Here is a 26,021-nt window from a genome sequence, read left to right on the forward strand (position 1 = left end):
AGTGATTTTCTAGCAGCACCTGCCAGGTCTCTGCAGTGTGTACTCCTGAAGAACTTCAAGTACATTTATATACAATTTCATTTTATTCCTGTCTATCTCCAGAGGCCCCAGTTCTCATTCTAGACCAACCGAGCAGAGTAAGTAATAATCCAAATATTGTATGACTTTACTGTTATATCACTAAGTCATCAATATATCTCAATACAAAAATAAAACAGAAAATAAGTTTAGAGACTTGTTTTTTAAACTTGATGTTTTTCTAATTTTGGAAAAGGCATTCACAGAAATAGCTTCTCATTGAAGAGGAAAGATGACAAAGTTCATTACAATTTGTGCTCATTCTTCATTAAGGTCTACAAATAAGGTTAAAACTTCTTTTATGAAACAATCATCAACATCACATAGATTTTATTCATCTGTTTATTATTGGTTTCCACTTATAGAAGACTTTGAAAAAAGTTCCCATTATCACTTTCTCAACAGTGGAGAAAATTAAATATGTATCAAGTACTGTCATACATAATAATCATGCCATTTCACATTCATTGGTACCCTCATAAATGAAACATAAGCTCTTCTGGAGAGAATCTTCACCTTGAAAGAAATAAAGACCATTTGCTTACCAAATACAGTTAAAAGGGAAACTATAGGAAAGAGCAGTATTTCTTACCATTGTAAGGGTGAATGGATGGCTTTCCAGGGCAGACACTCTTGGACAGTGTAGAATGACATACTGAAATAAAATGGCAGAAAAGATCCTTTCAGAACATTTAGTAATGGGCTAGTGTTTATAAATTGATAGTCATCCCTATAGACAATGCTCCAAGAAAGCAGTGGTTTTTTTAGGGGCACATTAACTCACCTGACCAGGCCTTGCTTCAAAGTCATCTTTCATCATCCTTACTTCAAGGACGTTGGAGGGATGGCTTATTACCGAAGTTATCGTGACTGGTTTATTGCTGCGGATGTAGCGGTATAGCCTTTCCACACAGTACAAGCACAGAGGTCCAGAAATCCAAAACCAGGTCTATGGGAGAACAAAAATAGGTCACCTCAAGGACTTTTAACTACATGAGTGCTAGCAGGACCTCATTTCACATCTAACCTCCAAATCTCTCTACATGCAAAAATTCCAGTGTGTTCTGAAGCCTTAATCAGTCTAACCAGAAGCATCATCTACAAGCACATGGAATTTCAATCCTAAAACTCATCAGGAATAAAATGCTAATGACCTCAATTGCTACCATGTTATTCTGGTTTTATGTAGTTAGATTGCAACTGGTTTCAGCAGCAAAGACACAGTACATACATGGTTTCAAAATGTAACAGACCAGAGTTCTGTATAATTGTTTACGTTAAGGAAAAACACAGTCTGTCTTGCAATATTACTTGACTATTACCTTCTCATAATCATCTCAAGTTCAAGTAAAAACCAAAGAAAGATTCATTTTTGTTCCATAGAATTTATGTTTGTATTAAACTAGTGTAAAATCATAGACAGAGAGAAATGGGCACTTTTGAATCACAATTCATTTGCCCTCATGGAAGATATGTATGCTTGACAGAAAATGTCCTGGAAATGCCCATTTCTCTGCAGTGATTATACAGAGAGCCCTGGGTGACTACTCCAGATGGAGACATGTGCAGCTGCTCAGCTAAATCTCATCCTAAGAGTCAATTACCAATAGCTTATGGCAGACTTAACTATTAATTCTACATCTGCTCAGTCACTCAAGCTATGGCATTGAAGTGCCCTTGATCCTCATCCATCTTTACTTCCCAATTTTTGAAGTTACGTATCAGACTCTCTTGCAACTAGCAGATTGCAATTAGTAAAAAAGCCTTAAAAGTTTTAGTAGAGCTCAGAGAACCTTTTTTTTTTTTTAATCTTGATATCACAACACTTCTGAACCCAAAAAAGTCCTAAATAGTTTTACAAAGCTGCCAGGAGAACACTGAGTGGCCATCTCCTTCCATGACTCTTTACCCATAAATGGCTCTAAAGCAGGCATCTTAAGTCCCTAAGAAGACTCTTTACTGTCCTGTGGGTCATATGGAGCCAGATATACACTGATGCTTGTAATTCAGGAGTATCACCACAACAAAATACCAATCCAAAGAACTTTGTTGGAGGAATTCAATGTAAAATTAACTATTTCTTATTATGATTACATGCTCCAGTACAGCTCCTAAGGGACATAACTGTTCAAGAGAAAACAAGGATAATAATAAAGAGAAACTCCTGTGAGGTCTGTTAAGGGACCATTATGAATGGTAGGCCTTGGACTTGTGAACTCCATATTCACAAGCTTCCTCAGGCTACTTACAATACAGCCCAACTGATCTTTTCTCAGAAGAAAAGAGAAAATTTGGATGAAGAAAAAGCTGCTTCCACAAAACATAAAGAAACAAAAGGAAAATGGAAAAACAGAAAAAGGCTTTTCTGTGCCTGCTGTCATCATACTCATTTACCCATGCCACACATAAAACAAGCCTGTCTGCAAACAACAGGCCATAAAAGCCAAACCGCAACCAACTGCAAACCAGAAATGAGTATTAGGGCTTGCATCTGCATGGTAAAAAAGAGAACAAATGGAGCTTGATTATTTCAACTAACTACTGTCACACAATGCTTACAAAAGGGACCTTATGAAATGTTATCATAAATGTTTGCTCTGAAGTGCTACGCTGTAATTTGAAGTCCCTTTTATAGCAGGACCAATACATCTCTTATCATGTTGTAGAAAAAATAACATTACAAATGATCTCTTGACATTTTTCCACCCTCCCTATTCTATGCATCACATTGTAATGCAGTTCAGGGTTTAATACAGATTGTTTTTTCCCCACTGAATCTTTGAATGCCTCAAAAGGTTTTAATAATATTTTCCATTATTAAAACATCTGGTCTGGAAAAGCAATAATTAGTGGTTATGCCTGACTGAAAGACTTGGCAAGGCTTGTAATACCTGAAATGTCGGATCATACAGACCTCTGGGAAGTGTGACTGGAACTTGGGTTCCTCGGAACAAATTCTCATAAAGTGATTTTGTACAAAGGGTTCTGATACTGGTAAGTCCTCTGGGAAAGGCTCAGTAGTATAGTCAGGAAACAGCTCTTCAAAAGCCTTTGGCTCAGTCAGATTCTGTCGGGACGTTTTGTTAGGATTAAAGCAACCAGGAGGGTGTTCCTGTAAGTTGGTCTGGTACTTGAGCACTCCCCTATGGGAAAAAAAGAATAGTAAAGACACTGAAGTAAGAAACAAACAGCTTATCTTAATTCAGAGAGGCCTCATCTTCTGTTAGAATTTTTATTCCATTTGTTTGCAGGACTTTCAATGAGATTGAAGATTTGCAACAATAGAGCCTCCTGTCACTAAAGGCAAAGTTTAACTTTTCCAGTGCACTTGGCACTCCCACACTGAACAGCCTCAAGCTTAACACTGCTTAAAAGGGGGAAAACATTGTGGGAACTTTGCAAAAAAATAAGTAATCACATTTCCAGTTCAATCTCACGCTGGCTGGCTTTTTCACTCATCCTCCCTACAGCCAGCAAGCCTTGTTTTTAAGGCAGTCTTATAGCAGAAGTGGTCTACATTGCCAAATCATAAACTGCAGGAATGTTCCTACTACTTGGTGTTTATGAGGTTTGCACACAATCCTATAGTTTTCTCCTTTGGACATAATCGTCAGATAAAAGGGAAAAAGGAAGTCCTGCGTGATAGCCATGGAACCTTCCTTGAAACTATTTTGTGGGTTTGATGTTTTGGGGTTTTTTTTTAAGCTAAGCTAAATTTATAGTAAAATGAAGTAAGAATTTTGCAGCTGCAGCTAGAACTCTGAAGAAATAATTGGAAGCCTGAGACACTCTGGGATATCTCAGCACATGAATGAATCACTGGAAACAGGGAAGAAAAGATAACAGTAGTAGTAAAATTCCTCAGAAGTACTACTTGCCTCCAAATCTGGATTTGATGATAGTAAATCCATAAGCAGGAATATTAATAAAAAAAAAAAAAAAGACACCAACCAAATGACACCTCTACAGGATGGTGCTGGGTGGGAAATGAGGCATACTGAGGCAATGTCTGGCGAGACATGCCCACTGAGTACTAAGCCATCTTGTGAAGGCTCATCTTAAGTATGCAATCAAACATAAGGACATAGACTCCCTCCTCCTCTCCTCAACACACAGCAGCAGTAGCAATAGAATTTAATTCACAAGAAGAGAGAGAACTAAGACATCTGCAATATTCCCAACTTAAATGGGCTCTGACAAGCTACTGGCAATCTTCCCTACCAAAACGCAATCCTGACAGCCAGTAACAAGCTTCCCACATGGTCCAGTGAACAATGCCGGCTTGGACGTTAAACCTCCTCACTCTAAATTCCACATCTGACCCCAGGAGAATCATTTTGGAAGTGTCCTTGCACCTACATCGATGCTTCTGCCTGCATTTACTGCTTGATCATGCCTATCGCTTGCATCTGCCATCACTGCTGGTCATCACATATTTGCAAAGTGACAGATAGCACTGGCATTACGCTAGTTCTCTGCTTCATAAATATTATGGTGCCTCATGGATTTAGTTGGAAGTCAAAGCCTGTGCAATATTTTTGCAGTCAACCTGGTGTGCAAGCCTGTCAGCAGCTCCCACAGCTTCTCTGTTCTCAGAACATCCAAAAGAGGATTTCCTTGAGACATGAATAGCAGCAAACATGAGCATCCCTTCCAGTGATCTCTAGTTTGGTCAAACTATTACAAACATGCTGAGTGGCAAACAGGGATGACAAAGCTGCCTGTTAACAGCAGCTGCAACTACTCCCATTTCTGAATTTGTCAAGGAAAGGCAAGTCTTACACACCCAAGATCACTTCCCAGAAAGTTTGAGTTCTGCACAATTCTTAAGAAACCCAAGATTATCCTCATGTATTTATTAGACACAACACTTGAATATATAAAAACTCAGTATGGATGTCAAGAAGTAGGAGATACCCATTTTTGTTTGCTAAAGAAATCTGAGACAAAATGAGAAAGTAATGTAAAAGTGTGCTACAGGCTGAGCAGGACAGTATGGAGAATCTGCAAGGCCATACCTCAACCTCTGCTCCAATTTTCCATGCCCAAAATAGAGACAAAATTCACTTCTGGCTAGAGCTGGAAAATACATATCACTTTTTCTTAAGATTTTAAAGCTTATAAACTAGATATCAATGATTCTAAGTGTTTTGATAGGGAACTGCACTGCTCCTATCTCCTCATCCATCTGCTGCTCAGCTCAAGGTAAGTTACTTGAAGGGTCTGTTAAAGGTCAATGTGCGGGGGGACTCGTAAGAATTTTCACCCTTTGGAAGAAAAATCTTTGAATAACTCTAGTGAGAGCATAAAGGCCTTATTCTCAGCTTCTGTGGACCACAGTAATACCACAGTAACACCAAATTTGGATCAGATGGGAATCTGGCTCCAAAGGTTTTGTATGTTTTATAGTTCCTTACACTGGTACTAGAAACATCAAGCTTCTGCTTTACATAAATTAATTTTTGTTGCTGCTACTACTGACCTAAAAGATAGATAAATGAATGTAGATATGCACCAAGTCTTAAGTCACTAAAACCTTTCAAAGTCATGTCGCAAGAAGTATCCACAACAATTTGAAACAAAACAAGAATCCAGAACTATTGTGAAAATACTTCACTCCTAAGACAGGCAAAACCTCACTCAAACTGTCTACACAGTTCAGCCACAGAAGATGCCTTGTTCTGTAAAATAACTGGCCATGAGTCCTCAGCTCATGCCACACAGGAGTAATTTGGGTGCAGATATCTAAGCTTCCTTCATTCTTAGAAGAGATCATCAAATTATTCAGGTTGGAAAAGACCTTTAAGATCATTGAGTCCAACCATTAACCCACCACTGCTGTGTTCATCATTAAACCATGTTCCTAAGCACCACATCCAAAAGTCTTTCATATACCTCCAGGGCTGGTGACTCCACTACTTCCCTGGGCAGCCTGTTCTAAAGCATTTTCTTTTGGTGAAGAAAGTATTCCTAATATGCAATCCAAATCACTCCTCATACAACTTGTGGCCACTTTCTCTTGATCTTACCACTATCACTAATGGAGTCTAGAAATCAATCTAGGTCACCTGAATACACATATTTGTAACAGCAAGTTTGTTGAAGTATCCTTCGGGTTCCATTGACTGTATTATCAGAACTCATTAAACCATAATGGGAGAAAGACACTTAGAAAACATGGAGAGACCTACATTTAGGCATCTTAAACTTGAACGGACTCCCACTCTCCATGACTCATTCACCTCCAATTTTTAACTGACACTCAGTTCTTTTAGATTTGCACTGACTGCCTCTGTAATTCAATACTAAGGAGGCTGTGTACCAGAAGATGTCTGTTCAATGCTTGGTGTATTACTGCAGCCTTGGTTTGCAAACCTGGTAAATGGAACATGGTTAGGAATACAATGGGCAAAGGATAATGCAGTGAAAGAGATTAATTAAACTGGACATGAAAAATACCCCAAAGGCAATAACTGGAACAGATTGCCTAGGGAGATTAGAGTATCTCAGTCACCAGAAGTTCTAAAGAAGTTAGAAAAACACCTGTCAAGAATAATTTAGAAAAAGTCCATTCTGCCCCAGGATGAGGAGAACACATTATATCCATCTTCCCCCTGCAATGAAGAGAGTTATGCCCCAGAATAAAGAAACAGAAACCCCTGCAAACAAACAGAAACACACACATACAAAAAAGAAAAACAAACAAAACCCATGTAAAAACAAAACCAAAACCAACAACAACAAAAACCAACAAAAAACAAACACAAGCAGAAAAAGAAAAAAAAACACCCAAACTCACAGAGTACTGGAATTGCATCCAGGAGTTTCAATTATTTTGAACTCATTATTTCAATTCACCAGATCTCAGGCTGCATGTTTCGGTTCAACAACATATTCCTCCTGTGATCTTGCTAGATCTTTCCATGTTTACTTTAAGCAGTGGTGCTCAGTGTCACACATTAAAGCACCCTGTGTTTCAGTAGATATTTGATGACATGGAGAAATGCACCTCATTCAAATACACCTTCCCTTCTTTATACCAATCTCTGCATCTACATCCACAGAGGAAATTTCACAGATATTAATGGTCCAGATTTTCATAGAATCATAAAATAGTTAGGGTTGGAAAGGACCTCTAAGGGTCATCTAGTTCAATCCCCAACCCATGCAGACATATATCGTAACTTGTGGAAGCTGCTTTACCTCATAATAGAGATGGGTTTGTTTGTGCCTGATACAGTCTTGACCATCAGCACGTAAACACTGGTCTGATGTTTGTGAAAACAAGAAAAAAATAGCAAATGTTGTATCACAGCAATGAGAAAGAGGTAATTTGGGAGAAGCCATTCCTTAGGAATCAAAATGGAAGGTAGAGAGGAAAATGAAAGGGATGAGCCACTTCAGTTTCTTGTCTCAGTTAAAAGGTAAGAAGAGGCAGAGAAAGAAACTATGTTCTCTTGATTTCTCGCTAGACACTGGTAAAATGGACTGGTAAAAAGGAATAATATTGAAAGTGAAGAAGTTTGTGCTAGTTGGTTGTAGCACATACAATTCTTCAAGCTACAGTGTGATCCTTATTTAAACGAATGCCTGTTGAAAAACCATAGAGGACAGCAAAGTTGGCCCAAAGTTGGCCCACTGTGCACAAACAAGCTTGGGAAAGGCAGCAATCAATAAAACTGCTCTTTCTGGTTGTGCTTCAGGAAAAGGGACAGTGTTTTCCATTTACTTACCCAGAAACATGCAGCATCAGCAGCATATAGAAGACAAAGAAAAGGTTGTGTGTATACCAGAAGATGTCATAGTTTGAAACCCTGAAAAGAATAAACCATGGTTCAATGCTGTTTCAACTTAGATGGAATCACTGCTAATTAAAAACAGACCTGTGTACACAGGACATCATTATACACTACATAGTCATGTAGAAGAGTCAAAGCCCAGCATGTTTTCCTACAGGCACATTGTACTTGCACGCAATTAAGTGTTAAGTGACTGGCCCAGAAGTAACAAGCTGACAAGGAGATAGGGATGTAGAAGCGCAGAGACAGCTGAAGAACTCTTCTGAAATTAGGAGACTTCACTACTTTCACAGGTCCTAGTTTGTATCTATGAGACCCTCAGAGCTAGAATAGTTCCTCTATCTGCAGTCTCAAAACTCAACCCCTTCCCAGTGAGCATCACCTTGCATTCTGCCTACCCCAATACAATTTAATGTTTCACTAAGGCCTACAGCACAGGTAGCACAGACAGCAGCAGAAGGGCTAGTGAGAAGGGTAAAAAACTTGTGAGGGCATAGAGTGTAAGGAGATACAGGAGGAACAGGAACTAGAACAAGAAGGCAACAAAAACACAGGTAGGAGAACTTTCAGGACAGGAGGCCACATACAGTACAGCTTAGGACTGGTGGTCTTGGGAGAAACAAGAAGAACGTTGCCACTGTGAGAGCAAGAGAGGTGAAGAGAAAAGAGCACTTCCTTTTATCAGTAATATGTTAGGCAAAGTGAAAAGAACAAAGACCAAAGAAAATACTCATCTGGAACTGTTTTCTGTTAAGCTTGTTTGATTTTTGCTTGAGAAAAATAGTTACCAAAAAACAACAACAACCAAATGGTTAACAAAATACACTACTTCACAGCACACAAACACACCTTTCACACTACACAGCATGGTAGAGGAAATCCTTCCAAAACCAAAACCTGCTCCCATTCATAAGCCAAACCAATTATTAAATAAAAAACAACCTGAACTCTGAGAACATGGTTTGAAAAGCTATTCCTTTGGAACAGCTAAATTATTTTTTTTTCAGAATTTTTTCCCCTCTTATGGTCTTCTATATAACCAGTTTCACTTCAATACAATTGACACATATACTGCATTTGTGTCTGTGCATACAGGACTTATTTGTTTTCTTTTTCAAGAAAAAAAAATAATTGGCAATCTGAGGGTTATCAAAATAAAATCCAAGCAAGTGAAGGAACAAGGAAGGAACAAAGGAAGCAAAGTAAGGCACCCAGTAACAGCAAGGGGCTCTGAAATCTCCCTTCTACCCTGCCATCCTTCCCCCAGTCAGCACCATGTAAACACTTTTTCCTCCTTGAAGCTGCTCAAACCATTTCTAACTCTTCACACCCTGGTAGGCATATCCATGCAGTCACTCATAATATCTGTAAGAAGTTAAGGGAGTAAACATCAGTAAGAGGAAAATAAATGATGGTATAGGGAGCGGAAACACAACTGGAAGGCACAAATAGTAAAATTTACCCTCAGTCCTGAAACAGGTCATAGAAACCTAGAATGACTTGGGTTAGAAGGGACCTTAAAGATCACCTAGTTCCTTGCCCCATGCTATGGGCAGGGGCAAGGATGGGTCTTGAAGCTCTGGTTTAAATTCACATTTTGCTATAATACCAAAAGCTAGACACTGAATTAATTTTTATTACATCTTGAGCACCTTTTTCAGAACACACCAATTTTTCAAAAAGTCAGTTCCTGGACTGCTTCTGATGTACTGCTTTCAACAGCTAATGATTGCTACTGATTAAAGTTACCATACACTTCTTGTGCATGTCTTGAATACATCTAAATGTCAGCTTCTACCCAGTTAAGCATTTTATTCTTCTTTCAGCACTGCTACAGATAACTGTACTATAAAATCCTGCTCCTCACATGTATAAAATTCCCCTAAATGTAAATAAGTCCTCTGAACTTCACTCCTTAAATTAAGGGGATGTAAATCCTTGAACCTCTTACCATGAAACATATTTTCCAACATTATGATAATTATGCATTTCTTGTATCTTTAAACTGTGTATCCTACAGATACATGCAGTATTCTAATATATTCAATAATCTTTCTATTAATACACATATATTTTTATAGTTCTTCAAAACATTTATTACTTTCTTTCACCTTCTAGGGTTTAAAATAGACACTATTGACAGAATTAACACATTTCTTAGGACTGTAAAGTACTGAAAATTTGAGGTAAGTTAAATATTTAGTTTTACTTTCAGTTAACCTACTTTAGAATTTTGCAGGTGAAGACCTGCAAGAGTTAACTCACTGAGAAATGTACAGGGAGTTCTGGCATGCTTTAAGGGGACACAGTAAGTAGCACAGTTTTGGAAAAATATTTTTAACCCTGTTACAGATAGTTTTGAAAAGGAAGATTTATGTGGTACTTTGGAAGATTAAACTGAAGATTAGAATATTTGGTTACAAAAATAGATGGCACTGGAGCACCTTATTTTTTAATTTCCTTTAAATACAGGACTTCCAAATCATGAACAACATTAATTTGAAAGTTATCAAAACTGTCAAAATTTATTGACAGGATTTATTGTGTTTTCTGATAACTTCATAACCCTTCTGAGAAACAACTACTGAACCAAAAATATTGCTCTAATTCTTACGTATGACAAGGTCAAAATGTAGAAAATTTTTCAATCAATGCTCACTTCCCCCTTTTAAAACATTAGCAGCTATTTCAATCCCAATACTTATTCACGCAGTTTACTAAACAGGTAAAGGCAGGAAAAAAGAGGGATAATCATGCATATAAAAATTTCAGGAGGAATATACAAAGGAAGAAATTATTAAGCAGGTCAGTGTGCAAGAGCAGATTAGGGCTGGAATCCAAGAGCATAATAGTCTCTGAAATACTTTTTAAAAAGCACAGTTTCTGATAGGCAGTGAATATCTACAAATAATTTTCCTAAGACTATACAGTATGCTCAGCCACCATAGGGTAAATGAGAATACACAGGGAAAGAGATTAAAAAGACACAGTGAGATGCACTCAGAAGCTTGTTTCCTTAGGAAAACACACTGTCAAGACAAGCCTGAGCTCTATGCTTGAGAGAGAAGCAGGAATAAATAAGAATTATTGCTAAAGGAACAGGAGATGCAGATGATCTCTTCACGGTTTTGATTCTGCTGGCTAGACAGAAGAGAGCTGGGAATGCATTTGCACTTACAGTAACTGTGGAAGGAAATAAAAAGCATGTAACTTCAAAAGCTGTTGCAAAATTATTTCCAAGAATATGTTTACAACCACCTATATTTTTCTAAGTTTCCCAATTATTAATACATCATATTCTCTCTTTTTTTTCTAATTTGTTATGGCCTTAAAGAAAACAGGACTTTGTTCTGGCTCATTGCTGCAGAGTGAAGTAATTGCGCTATTTTTCCATCTTCCCAAAACTGCCTTTCTTTTGCAAGCAGAGCCATCTGTATGGACTATGTAGTGTGCAGCCATCCTGACATCTTGTGCAGAAGCCTAATCTTGCACTTCTGTAGCCTGCAATGCCTCACAAACATCTCAACCCTGGAAGTAGCCTTATCTACTGAAAATGCACAAGTATTTGCTGAACTACTATCCCAAACCACAGGATAACATTGCCGATAACATTTCTACTCAGGAAAGACAGATTAATTCAACAATGTTCAAAGCCACATATCTAACTCACATCAATGCAGCACCATTAATGTTTGAAGATACATAATTAATATATCCTACCATGTTGGTTGAATTAAGATGATGCATTTACATGAGCAGTCTTTGAATTCAACCACTATAAAAATGAAGGGGTTATTTTTATATGTTCACTGGCAGAATTCAAGCCTTAAACAGACTACAACATTGTTCTAAATCCTCCAAGGTACCAATCACTCACAGTTCCTATCATGTGTTCAATAATGTTGGTACACAATGTGAACCCATTGGAGGACTAAACCTTTAGAAATCCCATCAGCTGCTCTGAGCCAACACTGCATTGCTGTTTGGAATGTAATTCACACTAAATAGAATATATCTAACAACCAGAAGCAGAAATTTAAAAAGCAACATTCTACTTAAGAAGCATAATTTTGTGTCAGTTTGTTTCACTGTGGGGGGAGGGGGGATTTCTTGTTACTGTTTTTCTTATAGTTTGTTGTTACAATTAACTAAGATATCATCTTATTTTACTTCCAGAGAACTTAATTTATGTATTGGACAGAACTTTCTATATGCTTAGTTTACAAACAGAAAAAAAAATTGAAATGGTACTATCTGAATTTTTAAAAGGTCCACGTTTTCAACTGAGCACATTCATCAAATAGTATTTTTCTCAGAAGGCAATTCAATCAAGTTTTCTAATTGTTTTAATGTGAAATTCACTGTGCTAATTTTACTGCAAGCTAGGGGAAAATAGGGCAAGAAAATTGGTATTTTTAACACTCTAATCAGTAGGAGAGTATGATTACTGAAATGGCATTTTTCAGCATAATGATCAGATTACATCTTACCTGATGGCAAACGTGGAAGCCGTACACATTAGGAATAATACTAATACCATAATGACTCCAGTCAGACCTGGAACTAAAAGGGACATAAGAACTTACATTTGAATGGTGAAAAGGTATACTTGTCTACTATGATTTATTAAAAAAGTGGAATTAGACATAAAATCATAATTTAATCAAACTCTTTCACGTACTTATCTCTTGAGGACAATTCATGTATCAAATCAGATAAGAAAGAAAAGTTGTTGTGTAATTTCCCACCTTCTCAGAAAAAACTACCCTTTCCTTTGTATTTCACCATGCATCACTCGTTTTGTATTAGTCTTTGCTGCTGCAATCTTTTGCTCATGACATCTGTCTCTAAGCAGGTAACTAAGAACAAATACTGTTTATTTGTAAGACTAACTGTACAAATTTCTTTATCTCTTTCTTACTCCAAATCCCAAACTCTGTTGATCATGACAATTAAAAATCTGGTCAGGGAGAGATTTTCAAGCTAATCAGTTTTTATGCAAGCTGCCACTACAATTGTTTGCCAACCTATTTCATTCTGGCATGAGGAAGAGCCCAAAATTAATCTCCATGGACCTGTATAATGCTTGAAATTGTTGACCATAGAGCAAGGTCTGTGAGAGTGATCTGCAGCCAGTATTTGACAAGGAAAGGTTAAAAATATTAACAACTGGACTCATTTGTTCAAATGCAGACTCTTATCAGGATTAGTTTATCCACAGCTCTTTTAAGTCAAAGGAGAGAAACAACTATTTCTACTGCATGGTATGTTGGACAAAGCTCTCAGGCACATGGTGTGATTCTTGAGGTGTCCTACACAGGCTCAAGAGTTGGACTCAATGATCCTCATGGGTGCCTTCCAATTCAGCATATTCTATGATCCCATCCTAAAGCAGAATCCTGCCCATAACATACAGTAAATCACCTGCCTAAAGACAGATTAGGAAAATAACAGTTACCATTTTTCTGAGCATCTTATCTTCAAAATTGCCATCCCAGGAATTAAGAATATGAATTAAGAATTAGGATCCTAAAGTCTATGAAATGGTACATCAGTACCTTTTAATCCTCAAAGAATGGTAGTATTTCTGCATAGTTTCTGGTCACCTTAAAAGCCACATGTCTGGGTTTAAACAAAGTCAGTCAGGTCAATCACCAAGCACAAATCTATGTAAATGCTGACTTAGTGTCAAAATACAAATGTCTCAACCAGCTCTCATGGATGTAAATGGCAATACCACATACTGTAATGCTCCATGATCTTCTACGGAATCACATCCTAATGACAAGAGTAAGCTTATTTTTTTAATAATTGATTGCGATTTTAGACTCTTTAGCAATAAAGAGACAACCTCAAATCTTATCTTTTTATCAACTTCTCAATATCCACACATTGAAATGCCTGATACATCCCAAATCACTCCTCAATTTTACAAACTTTAGGTAAAATCCCATCCCTACAACCAATGGAAGTTTCATCATGGACTGCATAAAAAACTTAATTTCACTCCTTCACAGAAAAATTACAACTAAAAGCAGTTGCAATAAAAAAATATATATATTCTTGTCCACTGCCTCCTTCTTCATTTCTTCTTTCTTAACCTAATTTGATGTGTAGCATGCAATGAATCTCCCTCTTACACTAATACTTCCAATGCAATTGCAGTACAGCACTTGATCCAGCTTTCTCCACTGTCACTTAAACTACAGGTCACCTTTTACACTGAGTTTTTAATTCTCTTCTCCATCAAACTGAAATCACTCACAATCCTGCCCAAGTTTATCAGGGCATTTTCAGTGTTTCCTCTCTGCCCATATTTCTTTTCCTTCACTAACTATATTCTTGAATACTTGTTCCTCCCAGCTTGCCTCACACCCTTATACGAGGAGGTTATTTCCTAAACTGATCTGAAAAGTCACCACAGTATAAATGCTTCTGATTCCTTATTCCTTCTATTTGCTGTTCTGAACTTTCTGGGAAGAAACCAGGGTTTTCTTCCATATTTGCAGATGTACCATTTAACAAAATCTTGCTGGTCCCTGTCTGGGGTAATCCTTCAGCGCAAATAATAGGTGATAATTACTAGTTGTTAGGATGTGGAGTGATCTGAGTAATTTTAAACTTAAAGATGATTTAGAATCACTGCTTTTTGCAATGTGTTCAAATTTTTGAAAATCCACTACTTTCTTGCTGAGAGAGAGTAAAAGGAGTTCCACCTCTCAACTGGAGAGGTCTCAAAGTATCACCACAAGCCAGGACAAAAATATGATCAGGCCTCTCACTGCTTCTTTATAGCGAGTCCTTCTCCCTTATACGTGATATTAAATATAATCCTCAATTGCTTGGTTTGTTTCTCACCCCTCCCATCTTTAACACCCTCCTGCCAGTTACCCTCATTCAACCCTCCACAACTGATTCACTGATTACACACTTTACCCAACCTGCTTCCACTTATACCTCAAGTTCTATTATTTCACTCTATCGCTTCCTCAGCTCTCAACTGATGTAAACTGATCTAGGGTTTTTGGAAAGCACTGTTGTGCAAGCTGCTAATTCTAGTACATCTGCTGACAAATCTGTTGACAAATCTAGAACCCCATCCATTGCTGTCCATTCAGATTCCTTTGGACTGTGCCCTAAATGCTACAAAGTTGGGATTTTTGTGTTTGATCTAAATAAGGGTGAAAGTGTGATGGCATCAGGAAGGATCTTTATCTGCTTGTGGAACTACTAGAGTTCAGGCTGGTGTTTGCCCCTCCATACCCAAACATTGCTACCTTCTAAATTCCTGCACCAAAAATGTCTTGTCTATTTATTCTTTATGAGTGCTGAAGCCTGATTCCCATGTAACAGTTTAGATTGCTCTGAAGCCAAACCAACCAGCTGAAGCAAGAAGACCACTCTACTGTTATGTGTTTTTTTCCTAGAAATTGGATCATTTAGGAATTTGGTTTTAATATTATGCAGAATCTCTGTTTGAAACTAATTATTTTCTGCTGACTCATCTGTACAACAGCTTTGAAGATGATGCTCAAGCTACTACGGGGCTTATGTAACTCCTCCCTCCTGACTATAGGATAAGCAAACCCAGGTTATATTAACACAAATAAATCAAGCTAGATGAGATACAGCTAGATGAGATGGAGTATGTGAACAGAGAATCAAAAAGTTTTGTCTGAAGATTAATGATGAGAAGCAGCAAACTTTCTCATTCAGTTTTGCAACAGACTTACCAGTTGCAAAAAGTAGTTTCCTTGGGTCCTGAAACACAGACAAGCAGAAAAAAAAATAAAATCAACATATGGGATTTTATATCTATATTAATACCATGTTAATAATAAGCAGTTCATAAAGCTCATGTTCATTAAGACATAAGCAATCCCTAAACCTGAATGCAGGAACGAATTTGGTAACAGTTTACATTGACTGTAATTCAACATAAACTAAACCTTTAGCCTTTGCATTTTGCCAGTGAAGACAATTCTGACCTGTTATGAAAAACTGGGATTCAGATAATCTTGCAGACAATTATTTTTAAAGCTTTACTCAATTACCTCATCCCTTTGGGAGGACAAATGGAAGTAGAAGAGGGAGAGAATTTGAATTTAAATGTAAGACAAGAGGCAAGCATTTTACTGCCAGCTACATCACCAAGAGATTTGCAAGGGACTCTAGTGAAGCAAGACCAAACACAAAGGATCTGACAGATGTTCCTGTGTCCCTCATAACATGTGAAAGGAAGAGGGGATATGTCAGCCTCACAGGAAACTGCCTCACTCCCCCTGAGCCCCATATTTTAGAGGTTTTGTCTTCACTGTGGGGAAAACTTTATTATTGTTATTGTTATTATTATTAAACTTGCAGTAAAATGCAGTGAGGGCAGGTTATCAGTTTTCATACACGTCAGGAAAAATGAAGTATCCCTCTCTCTGACCTTGTATGTATCCAGATGTGCATACACATGTAGAGAACATGACAGTAGCATCCAGACTGCCCACCATAGTTAAAAAATGGGTTTAAGTGGAATTCAAGTACAAAGGTTCAAAAGCTACTAAAGTACCTAAAATCCAAAAAGTTTGCTCCTAAAGTTCCTAAAAACTTATTATCTCCATTTTCTATTGCAAAATTCCTAAGACTGCTTAGTAGAGGCTGCCATGCACACTCTGGCATGTTCTTGCCTGAGGCAGGCTCCTGTAAATGTTCCTAAGCCTATCAGACCACTCCTAACACAAGCAGACACTCAATTCAACCCAGAAGCTCAGCACAATAGTTGGTGTTGGCATGTCTGTCTGCCATAGAATAGCTCCATGATTAGATCATTCACCCTGGGAGTGCAAGACCTTGGTTGTTGGTCCTTATGAGCCTGGGCTGAGTCAAGCTCTCTTTTTCTGGGAAAGGATGCAGCTGGGATAGGGTCATTGCAAATATTTCCTAATGAAGCTGGTAGAAAAGAAATGCAGACTTGAGACTAGAATGAATATAAACAAGAGGGAACTTGATTGTAGCCCAAAGAAGAAAGAGTTTTGGACTCTGGTCTCCCTTCTTAAATCTGCAAGTATCTTTCCAGTGCCAAATACAGAAGCAAGCACCTGGACAAGGGATTAGGAATCTGATATGGCTGCAAGAGATATGCAGCAAAGTCGAAGAACATAAACAAATCAAGTATTTTGCAACTAGAAATCAGCTTCCAGCCCAGTTCCTGCAGATAACTAATTCCACTCTTAGCATATGTACTCACTGCAGCTCAAAAATGCAAAATCTGTTTCAAACCTCACTGCATTCTAAATAGTGGAAATGAGGAATGCATTTTGCCAAAAAGCAGTAGAAATGTCTCAACCTGGCCCACTCAAGGAACAGACAGAAGCAGAAAAGAAGCAGGAGAACAAGGTGTAAGGTGAAAGAACTTGATGACTGCATTCTTCATCTCATAATCAAATAGGAATGAACCATGCTGCCTTAAACAAAAAGTGCTTTGTTCAGAGAAAGAAGTAAAATCCAGAGCAATCCACATGATGCAAGTTTTCAGTGCACCAAACCGCAGCACTATATAGATCATAGGATGGATCATACAATGGAACTGAATATGAAAATAATCACATATTTAAATTATATGCTTAAAAGCAAAATATGAAAGGACAGCTGGCTCACCTCACCACGATAGTTTGCTGCATTTATGGCCAGAAATTCTTCATTGTAGTTCTCAGAGAAGTTAAGAGCATTCACCAGATGAGCAGCAACATGTAAGACTAAGGAAAAAAAACTGAGTAAAGGTGAGGTCTGTAAACAAGGTATGGATGTTCCCCTGAAGTGGCCACCCAGATGCCAAGCTGTAATCACATTACCTGCATGAGGTACATCAGGGACTAAGGGATTATTTTTCTAAATCAGTTTATAAATATTCATGATAGAAAGCTGTATGTATTTTAAGGGTTCTTTTAAACTCTATAGTAATGATTTCCATGCTACAATGCTTCAGCTGAGAGACAATATTCAAAGGTGTCCAGTCAAGAATATTTCTTCTTCACCAAATTGGGTAGTTGTCTCCACTGTTCCCTTCCCTGCAGTTAAGCCTGTAGTACTCTACTTCTTCAGCCTAATCCTTTGGGCACAAAGAGTCACTTGTAATGGTAGATTTTGATCTGATCTCATATACCTATCCTTCTAGAAATTGGAATTTTAAGGAAAGGCTCAGCATTAGAATGTATGCCCATGTGTTTAAAGCAAAAATGAACCAAAACCCTCACACATCCGAGAAAGCATGTATAATTTAAGACAGGCAAGCACAGAGCAAGACTATCCCCAAAAGTACTGTAGAAGAAAAGCCACAAAATACTGCTTCAACGTGCTTCCCAATCACGCTGCTGCTCAGCACAGAAAGATCTCACCTGAAAAGATGCATATTGTAACACCACATGTCACATGGAAAGTTTTACTTTTGTCTAGCAGCCTTCTGGTTTTCTTGCTGGCAACCTAGTAAGAGAAGAATTCAAGCAATCTCTTCTAAAACAAAGCAAAGAAAAAGAATACTAACAGCAACTGCTGCCATATAATAGCAACTTCAGCTTTTGCACCCTTACAAGCATAGTACCTAAATTTAAAAACTACTGGATTATGACAAAGAGATAATTTTGAGGATTTAATGAAGAAATTACACTCAGATCTATTACATAGATGTCAAGAGCACATAATGTACCTTCTGGCCTTAAAATTTAGGAATTCCACTAATTGTGTAGCATCACTGACTCTTTATTAAAGAAGTTCAAAAGGATTGGTATATTTGCATACACATATGCATCTGTAGGCATAAAATTTTATAGGTATTGTCACATGATGAACAGAGGTCACAGGTTCAATTTGCAACTATCCAGAAAATGTTCCTCAAAAGCATTACTTACATTTACGTAAAAGCAACCTGTGAATCACAAAGAAGCTAAACTATTGTTTACTGAATAGTGGTTCAGAAAACAAACCCTCTTAGATTTCACAGAAGTTTTTTCTTTAATTTCCCATGATAATGAAGGTATCAGGTGGGGTATTTTTATTTAAAGTTCTATCATCTCCAGTAGGACACTTATGGTCATGCAGAGACAAAGTTTTACTCTGTTGAATTCCACCAGGAAGCAGTAGAGAGGACACAGATGCCTCTAATATAACAGTTCAGAAAAGCAGAGTGGCTACAGTTCATCTGGATAGAGTTCAACAGCAGCTCTCCATCCTTCAAAAATGCACTGAAGAAACCATCCTCACAACAGGCCAAATCAAACCAGACAGTGTCAGCCATGGCATTGCCTTCAAAGGAGTCATGGATTTCTGATACTTGCACTATGCAAGCACATACTGTATAATAACCAGGGATATAACAGATTCTTTTTCTACTACCTTTCAACTAAACGGAGATCAGGGCCCTCTTCTCAACTGCAGCATTCTGAGGACAGTACTTACCTTCTGAGATCCCCGCAGGAAGGCCAAGATAACGCGGCACATTGGTAGAAGGACCAGGCAGCAGTTGAGATTGAGGACAGATGCTGAAGCTCTGCTAACACACAATCCTAGCTGAACAAATATTGCAAGAGTTAGATTACAGTGAGAAAGGAATAGCACATGTATCAGTATTCAATCTCTTTTTCTTTGCTGTGAAACCAAACAGTTCCCATACTCTCTGAGTCATCAGAATAGTGGAGTTTCATTATGTTTTATTGTACTGGAAAAACCACTATACATACAACATGCTATCCTGTTCTCAGAGGGGAGAAAACAGCTCTTACCTTTGCATCAAAAAGCTACTAAAAAATAATTTTGTCAACAATAAAGTCATCAAATGACAACTTCCTAATGAAAGAGCCAATATCCCCATCAGTGCTCAAAGTCGCAGGTAACAAAAACATCCAAGACGACAACAAGCATCCACTGAGAAATTGCCTGAAAGCTTCAAACAACATAATTAAATAAAAAAGATCAATAAATACTATGAAGACACTAGCCAACCAATTCAGTTTAATGATTTTTCTGGTAAACAAACCACAAAAAGATGTAAAAAAATATCAATTCAGTCAAATCAAAATGATCATATTGTTTCAAGGACTGCTACAGAATTGTCACAGAACTCCTCATCCATTCACATTATGCAATGCCATATTTGGACCTAAAGAAAGTGAGTTTTCTTCAGTTTAACTACTCAATAGCTGGGAACTGTAATGAAATCTAATTTCACTAATGCTTTCACTGATATATTTGGAAGTTACATAATTAGAACAAAACCACTTGTCAAATAAATGAACAAAGCACACATTCATGTCATAACCCTGTATTTTTAATCCTATTATATTATCTCATTCATTTATAATTTTTAAAAAGTTAGCAAAATGCCATTGTTCTCCTAGTTATTAGATTCAATTACCATTTTACTATCTTATATAAAAGATGCTTTTAGAGTGTCAACAGATTTCTGGAAGGATATTTCTTACAATGTTCTCAAACCCCAGGTTTTTAACTGTTGAAGAAATTAATAAAGTATTTTAATATTAAAGATAACTCAAATACTGCAGTAGTATGTGAATGAATTGAACAGGTATCAATTAGCTAATAAAAATTATTAAAGATTTATTACTTTTTCAAAATGTAACTTTATGTCAATAAACGAGCATTTGTTATTTTCTCAGTCAAAAAAATTAATCCATGAAACAGCTATTATATTCAGATCTCTGTTATTGAGAAGAAACAAAATTGGAAAGAAACAAAGAGGTTTTATTTATTTGGAAATACATTTAAAAAAAATATTAGAAAAGTCTTGTAATTTCAAAATTTGTAATTACTGTTTTGGTTTTTTACAGACTTACATACATGTCACAGAAATGGGTCAATATATAACCTAGTAAAAGTAAACAAAATAACTGCACTTCAGAATACCTTGCAAGATTTGAAGCACAATTGCTATGAGTTTATCGTACCATAAAACATCGAACCTGCCTGCTCTCACAGCTAGTAACATCCATGTACCCCACCTTCTCTGCAGCACATTAAGGCACAGCACCAGTAGGCAAGCAGAAGGTAATGATGGTCACGAAGCACCAAGCTCTCCACTTAAACCTACTCTCTACAACCACCTGAAAGGAGGTTGTAGCCGGTTGGGGGTTGGTCTCTTCTCCCAGGCAGCTATCAGTAAGACAAGAGGGCATGGGCTTAAGCTCTGCCAGGGGAGGTTTATTTTGGATATTAGGACAAAATTCTTTACAGAGAGGGTAATCAGGCATTGGAATGGGCTACCCAGAGAGGTGGTGGATTCTCCACCCCTGGAGGTTTTTAGTGCCATAGTCTAGTAACTGTGGTGCTAGTGGATCAAAGGTTGGACTTGAGGATCTCAGAGATCCTTTCCAACCCGGTTGATTCTATGTTTCTATGTTTCCATTTCTCTTTTGGCTACTTTACCATTATTTAGTTAGACCTGAGTGCTAGGGACCTCCTCACCAGACACTACCAGCTTCCACAGAACAAATTAGTCATAAGGGCACCTTCTCTCAAAGCTGCCTGTGAGAAGAAGGAGCAATTACCCCACAAAATGTGTTCTACCTTGTTCTCTCCCATGTAAATATGGAAAAAAAATCCAGGAACAGATTCTCTCTAACCTACAGAATGACAGAAAATAAGACTAAAATGAATCTCCCCCATTGTCACTTAAAGTTTTTCCCACTCTCCAGATGTCCTCCACTATTTCTTCTAATGTATTGATAGTCCTTTCTTTCCTTATATAAAATTTCCCTTGCTTCTATTTCATCTTTTACTTCACTCTCTGTTCACATGCACAATGAGAAATTATTATTGCTACTCTTTCCCCACAAGCCGTGTTCTTCAGACTTTAGATCATCCTCTCCTCCCCACTCTGGACACTCCCAACTGGTCCATACCCCAAGTGTACTGACTAAAACTGATCTCCAGCTACAATAGCCACAACCTCAGCAACTGAGCTGAGATTTTACCAAATGCTGTTGTCATTTCCCACTTCAAAGTATGATGGGTAAAAAAACCCAACAGTGAATAACCACAAAAAATATATTTGTCTATCCTTGCCCACTAAAGTAAATATTTTTATTTATATATATATATTATATATATTTATATTTATATTTATATTTATATTTATATTTATATTTATATGAGATAAAATGGCAGTACCCTTGAAATGACTGGAGTTAATAGCAAGTAAAATGTCTCTATAATGTGTTGTTTGAATATACAAGACTGTCTCTATCTTCATTAAATCCTCTAAAGGGAAGCTAAAAATGAGCTACACACTTCACGAAAGCAATAACTTCTAAAGATAGTCATTAAAAACATAAGCATTTTTATTAGAGCTTGCTTATGTGCTACAGTTTTTCAGTGATTACATGAGCACGATTTGAAAAACCCGAGAATTACGTAGAACTAATATTGTGCAAATGCAAGTAATAAACTGAATAATTTGTGTAGCTCTTAACTAACACTCAAAAGGTGAAAAAAGGTAAAACAGTTTAAAAATTTTAATAATTTCTCTTGTATGACCTATGTGATCCATCCTTAGTTTCTCAAAAATTTAGGTTGTCTGAGTTTAAACAAACTAGGCATGACAACAGTTATCCAAGATTTCCCTTATCAGGCACCACAATTCTTTTCACAAAATCCCAACAAAACAGTCCAGTTTGGAATAGTCTAGAATCAAGACTGTATAGCGTTAAATAAACCAAATAGTTCCTGTGTGAGTTCAAGAAGCTCTCGAACAACACTCTCAGGTACGTGGTCTGATTCCTGGGGTATCTTGTGCAGGGCCAAGAGTTGGACTCAAACTTGATGGGTCCCTTCCAACTCAGCATATTCTAGGATTCTGTGATTCTAAATAAAATACCAAACAATTTAACTGGTACAAAAAATATGAATCAGTAATGAAGTGTACAAAAAGCTACCCTATTAACCTTTCCTTGTTTTGGTTTTTTTTCCACTATTTAACAAATAGCAAATATTCATTCACAATGCAATTACTATGGAAAAATGCCCTTACATTAATCCTAATTCAATGCTATCAGCACCTGCACAAAGGATTAAAAAAAAAAAAAAAAAAAAAAAAAAAGAGCAAGAACAGCAAACGACTTCAAATACACAGTGCACTTCTAGGAAAGTGTGATTCAACTATTGTTACCAGTGATTAATGAAAGGTTTTATTCTGAACAAATAGAGTTGGGCAATGTTTGCTGCAACAAGCCCATGACCAATTTGAAAACAATAGCAAAAATATTTAGCAATGCTTAGAATCAAAATTCACGCAAGACCAAGAAGAAAAACAGAGTACTGTTTGCTCTTAACATATATGCAAAAGCTAAAAATATCCCCATGAAACTAATTCTTTCCAAATGGTTTCCAAGTGATCCCTTCCTTAACTTCCTTTGCATTGCCTGGGTGGCATAGTAACAAATTAACATAGTACACTGTTGGGTTTTTAAACAATAGTAGAATAAAGGATGATTTTTGCTTTGAGGCAACTCACTAGCCTAGAAGGGAATATATATTCTTATTAAGTAGCTAAGGAATGAGAGAAATACAATCCTCTTTTCTTCCTAAAGTTATTATTGTCTTAAGAAAAAGAAGAAAATAAAACTTATTTCATTTTACTAGTACATGAAATTTCTGTAGGATCAAAAAGACAAAAAAATATCTCCAAAATCTCTGCTGGACACTCTTTTATCCAGCTTTACTGATACTGAATTTAAGCATTTGATCACCTCCTTCTCTACTCTGACTACCCAGTGCCATGTATACTGTTATCCCATTTCACAGAGGGGCAAGGAGGCATAGAAAAACTGAAGGATTACTCAAATTCACAGAGTAAATCTGTGGCAAGAATAGTAGGGAACTGGACCATCCACAAACTCAAACCCTAAAAGCTAGGCTAGACTTTTCCTCCAGACAACTATAAAGCAATCACCGCCTTCTCCAAAGCAGCAGCACAGGCCTCCAGCATGTAAGTTCTCCAGCTATCCCTGTCTGACATACAGTCCCATAGAAACCCAGATACGCTTTTGGCTACACTCACACAATATCCAAAATAGGACAGAGAAGCAAGGAGTCAGATCTCTTTGGATTTTCTGTATGCTGCTGGCATCAAAGTAGGGGAAACGAGCTTTCCCTCTTAGTTAGACAAATTATTTCAGTATTAGGTTGATGGGCATAGTAACTTACTGTGTGCCACAGAAATACCACAAAGTTTGTCAGTTATAAACACAGAGATGAAGGTTACCTGCAACTGCTGTGCACAGAAATCTAATGTTCGATACATAGTTGCAAAACATACAGAGCAGTAGAATACAGGAAGACTTCAACGAATCTGTCCTATTTCACTTTTTAAGCCCATCTTGTATGAAAAAAATGGTAGAATACTGCAAATCCTTCCACACCTAAAAGTGATGTGATTCTGTTTTTCCAGACTTCACTACCTACAAGCAACAACCCTAACCTAAACAGGTCATGGTACAGTAGAGACACCACACTTGATACTCTCTCTGGAAGACTTTCTTTGAAATTTTTCAATCTTTTATGGTTCAGGGCAACTTGAAAGGTTCTGGGAAGACTCATAAGCCACATGCTGCTCTGTAGACACAGGTCACAGACCATCTTCCCAGATCAGTACTGGAGCAGCTAAAAACAGTTATTGTCTTAGGTGGGACAAACTGTGCTATGCGCCTTCTTTTGACCCAACTTCCTTTTCTTCAGAAAGTACTCCTTGTCTTGAGTAACAGAGCACTGATAATCTAAAACAAAGGACAGAACTGAATTGCATGCATAGTAATTATTCCCCTTAGGCCTGTCAAATTTGGCTGGAGATCTAGCAACAAAAACATGAAGCAGCTGAAAGGTAGTGGAAGCCTACTAGAACATCTGAAACTCTGTAAATCACAATCTCATGTACTGTAACCCTCTAAAAATTATTTTAAGACTACGTGGTGCAATATTTTCTAATCACATTTGAAAAAAGAAATAAAAAAAAACCCATCTCTCTACACAAATAATTTAACAGCAGCCCAATTCTCTATGCTAATTCAACTTTTCAACTTCAGTCTTCTGCGTGAATATAGGAATCAGAAGGTGGATATATTATAGGAAGCAAGAAGTACCAGGAATGGACAATGGCAATATTTTTAGCTCTTTCTTAAGGCATGGAATATCTTTCCTGCACTACTGAGAATCAATATTCTCACTGCTCACTTGTAACTCACCACACACATTCTTTGAAGGTTTTCCTTCTCTTTCTGTCTACATGTTTAGGTCATGTTCCCATTTTATATGCAGTGCCTTTGTGTAGGATGCACTCCTTCTGCTTAAATCAATCATTCAAATTGAAGAAAGCAACTAACTTAATCTTGAATTCAGTAATAGATTTCAACTTCTCTGATAATCTCCAAGCAAAATGTATTCACTTACAGGACTTCAGACCAAATGTTCATCTTCATTAATCTATTAATCAGTTACTTTAATGCTAGAATCCTCACCTCAGGACTGACAATTTAAAAAAATACTTGTCAGTGTTGCTGAGTTACAGGCTTCTTTTTGTGCCAGGCAGAACGATGCACAAAGACTGGAAGGGATCTCAAGCTATCTTCGCAATTTCAGTGTTCCAGATCATCCTTCTCCTATAGCAACACCATGAAGCGTGACAGTGTTTTATATATAATTAGTAACAAGAGCTTAAACATTGATCCTGCTAGATGTAGCAGGATCTAAGCTCCTCAAATTTGGTCATGAAACAAGGGATTAAGGAGACTCAAGTACCTCCAAGAGATTCACACACTGCAAGTCATGGCCGAAGCAGGAAGCTCCTTCCTGTCCTATCTGAGTCATAGTCACACCAAAGTGATGCAATGTCTGCTACTAAGGGCTCCCTTTATGTTGAACTGTTTTCCCTTATCATAACACAGTGGGTAATACCATGTGTGAAACATGGTATTACAGTGTATTGCAGCTATTTTATATCAAGACCTGCCATTGTTGGACTAGCATGGAAAATGTGCAGTAATACATAATATCATGAACAATCAAGCAAAGAAACACTTTGACCATAATTCAGCTCTGTTTTACATGGAGTATGATGCCATGATCATCTTAGAATGAGGAGCAATGATGAAA

General features: G+C 37.3%; 1 protein-coding gene across 1 annotated transcript in view; it reads right to left on the reverse strand.

The window, feature by feature from the left end:
* The window catches only part of NOX4 (NADPH oxidase 4), a 100,061-nt gene that overhangs the window by 68,656 nt on the left and 5,384 nt on the right, over positions 1-26,021 (reverse strand). The window contains exons 3-11 of the mRNA XM_050332344.1: positions 19,320-19,430; positions 18,263-18,347; positions 17,526-17,623; positions 15,611-15,638; positions 12,368-12,440; positions 7,812-7,892; positions 2,993-3,221; positions 863-1,027; positions 671-733 (exon numbers count right to left, since the gene is read on the reverse strand). Of these exons, the coding sequence (XP_050188301.1) occupies positions 671-733; positions 863-1,027; positions 2,993-3,221; positions 7,812-7,892; positions 12,368-12,440; positions 15,611-15,638; positions 17,526-17,623; positions 18,263-18,347; positions 19,320-19,430 (933 nt within the window). The remainder of the gene's footprint in view (positions 1-670; positions 734-862; positions 1,028-2,992; positions 3,222-7,811; positions 7,893-12,367; positions 12,441-15,610; positions 15,639-17,525; positions 17,624-18,262; positions 18,348-19,319; positions 19,431-26,021) is intronic.

The sequence above is a fragment of the Myiozetetes cayanensis genome, unplaced genomic scaffold, assembly GCF_022539395.1.
Source record: "Myiozetetes cayanensis isolate MyiCay16 unplaced genomic scaffold, myiCay2020 scf5-8, whole genome shotgun sequence".
NCBI classification, from domain to species: domain Eukaryota; kingdom Metazoa; phylum Chordata; class Aves; order Passeriformes; family Tyrannidae; genus Myiozetetes; species Myiozetetes cayanensis.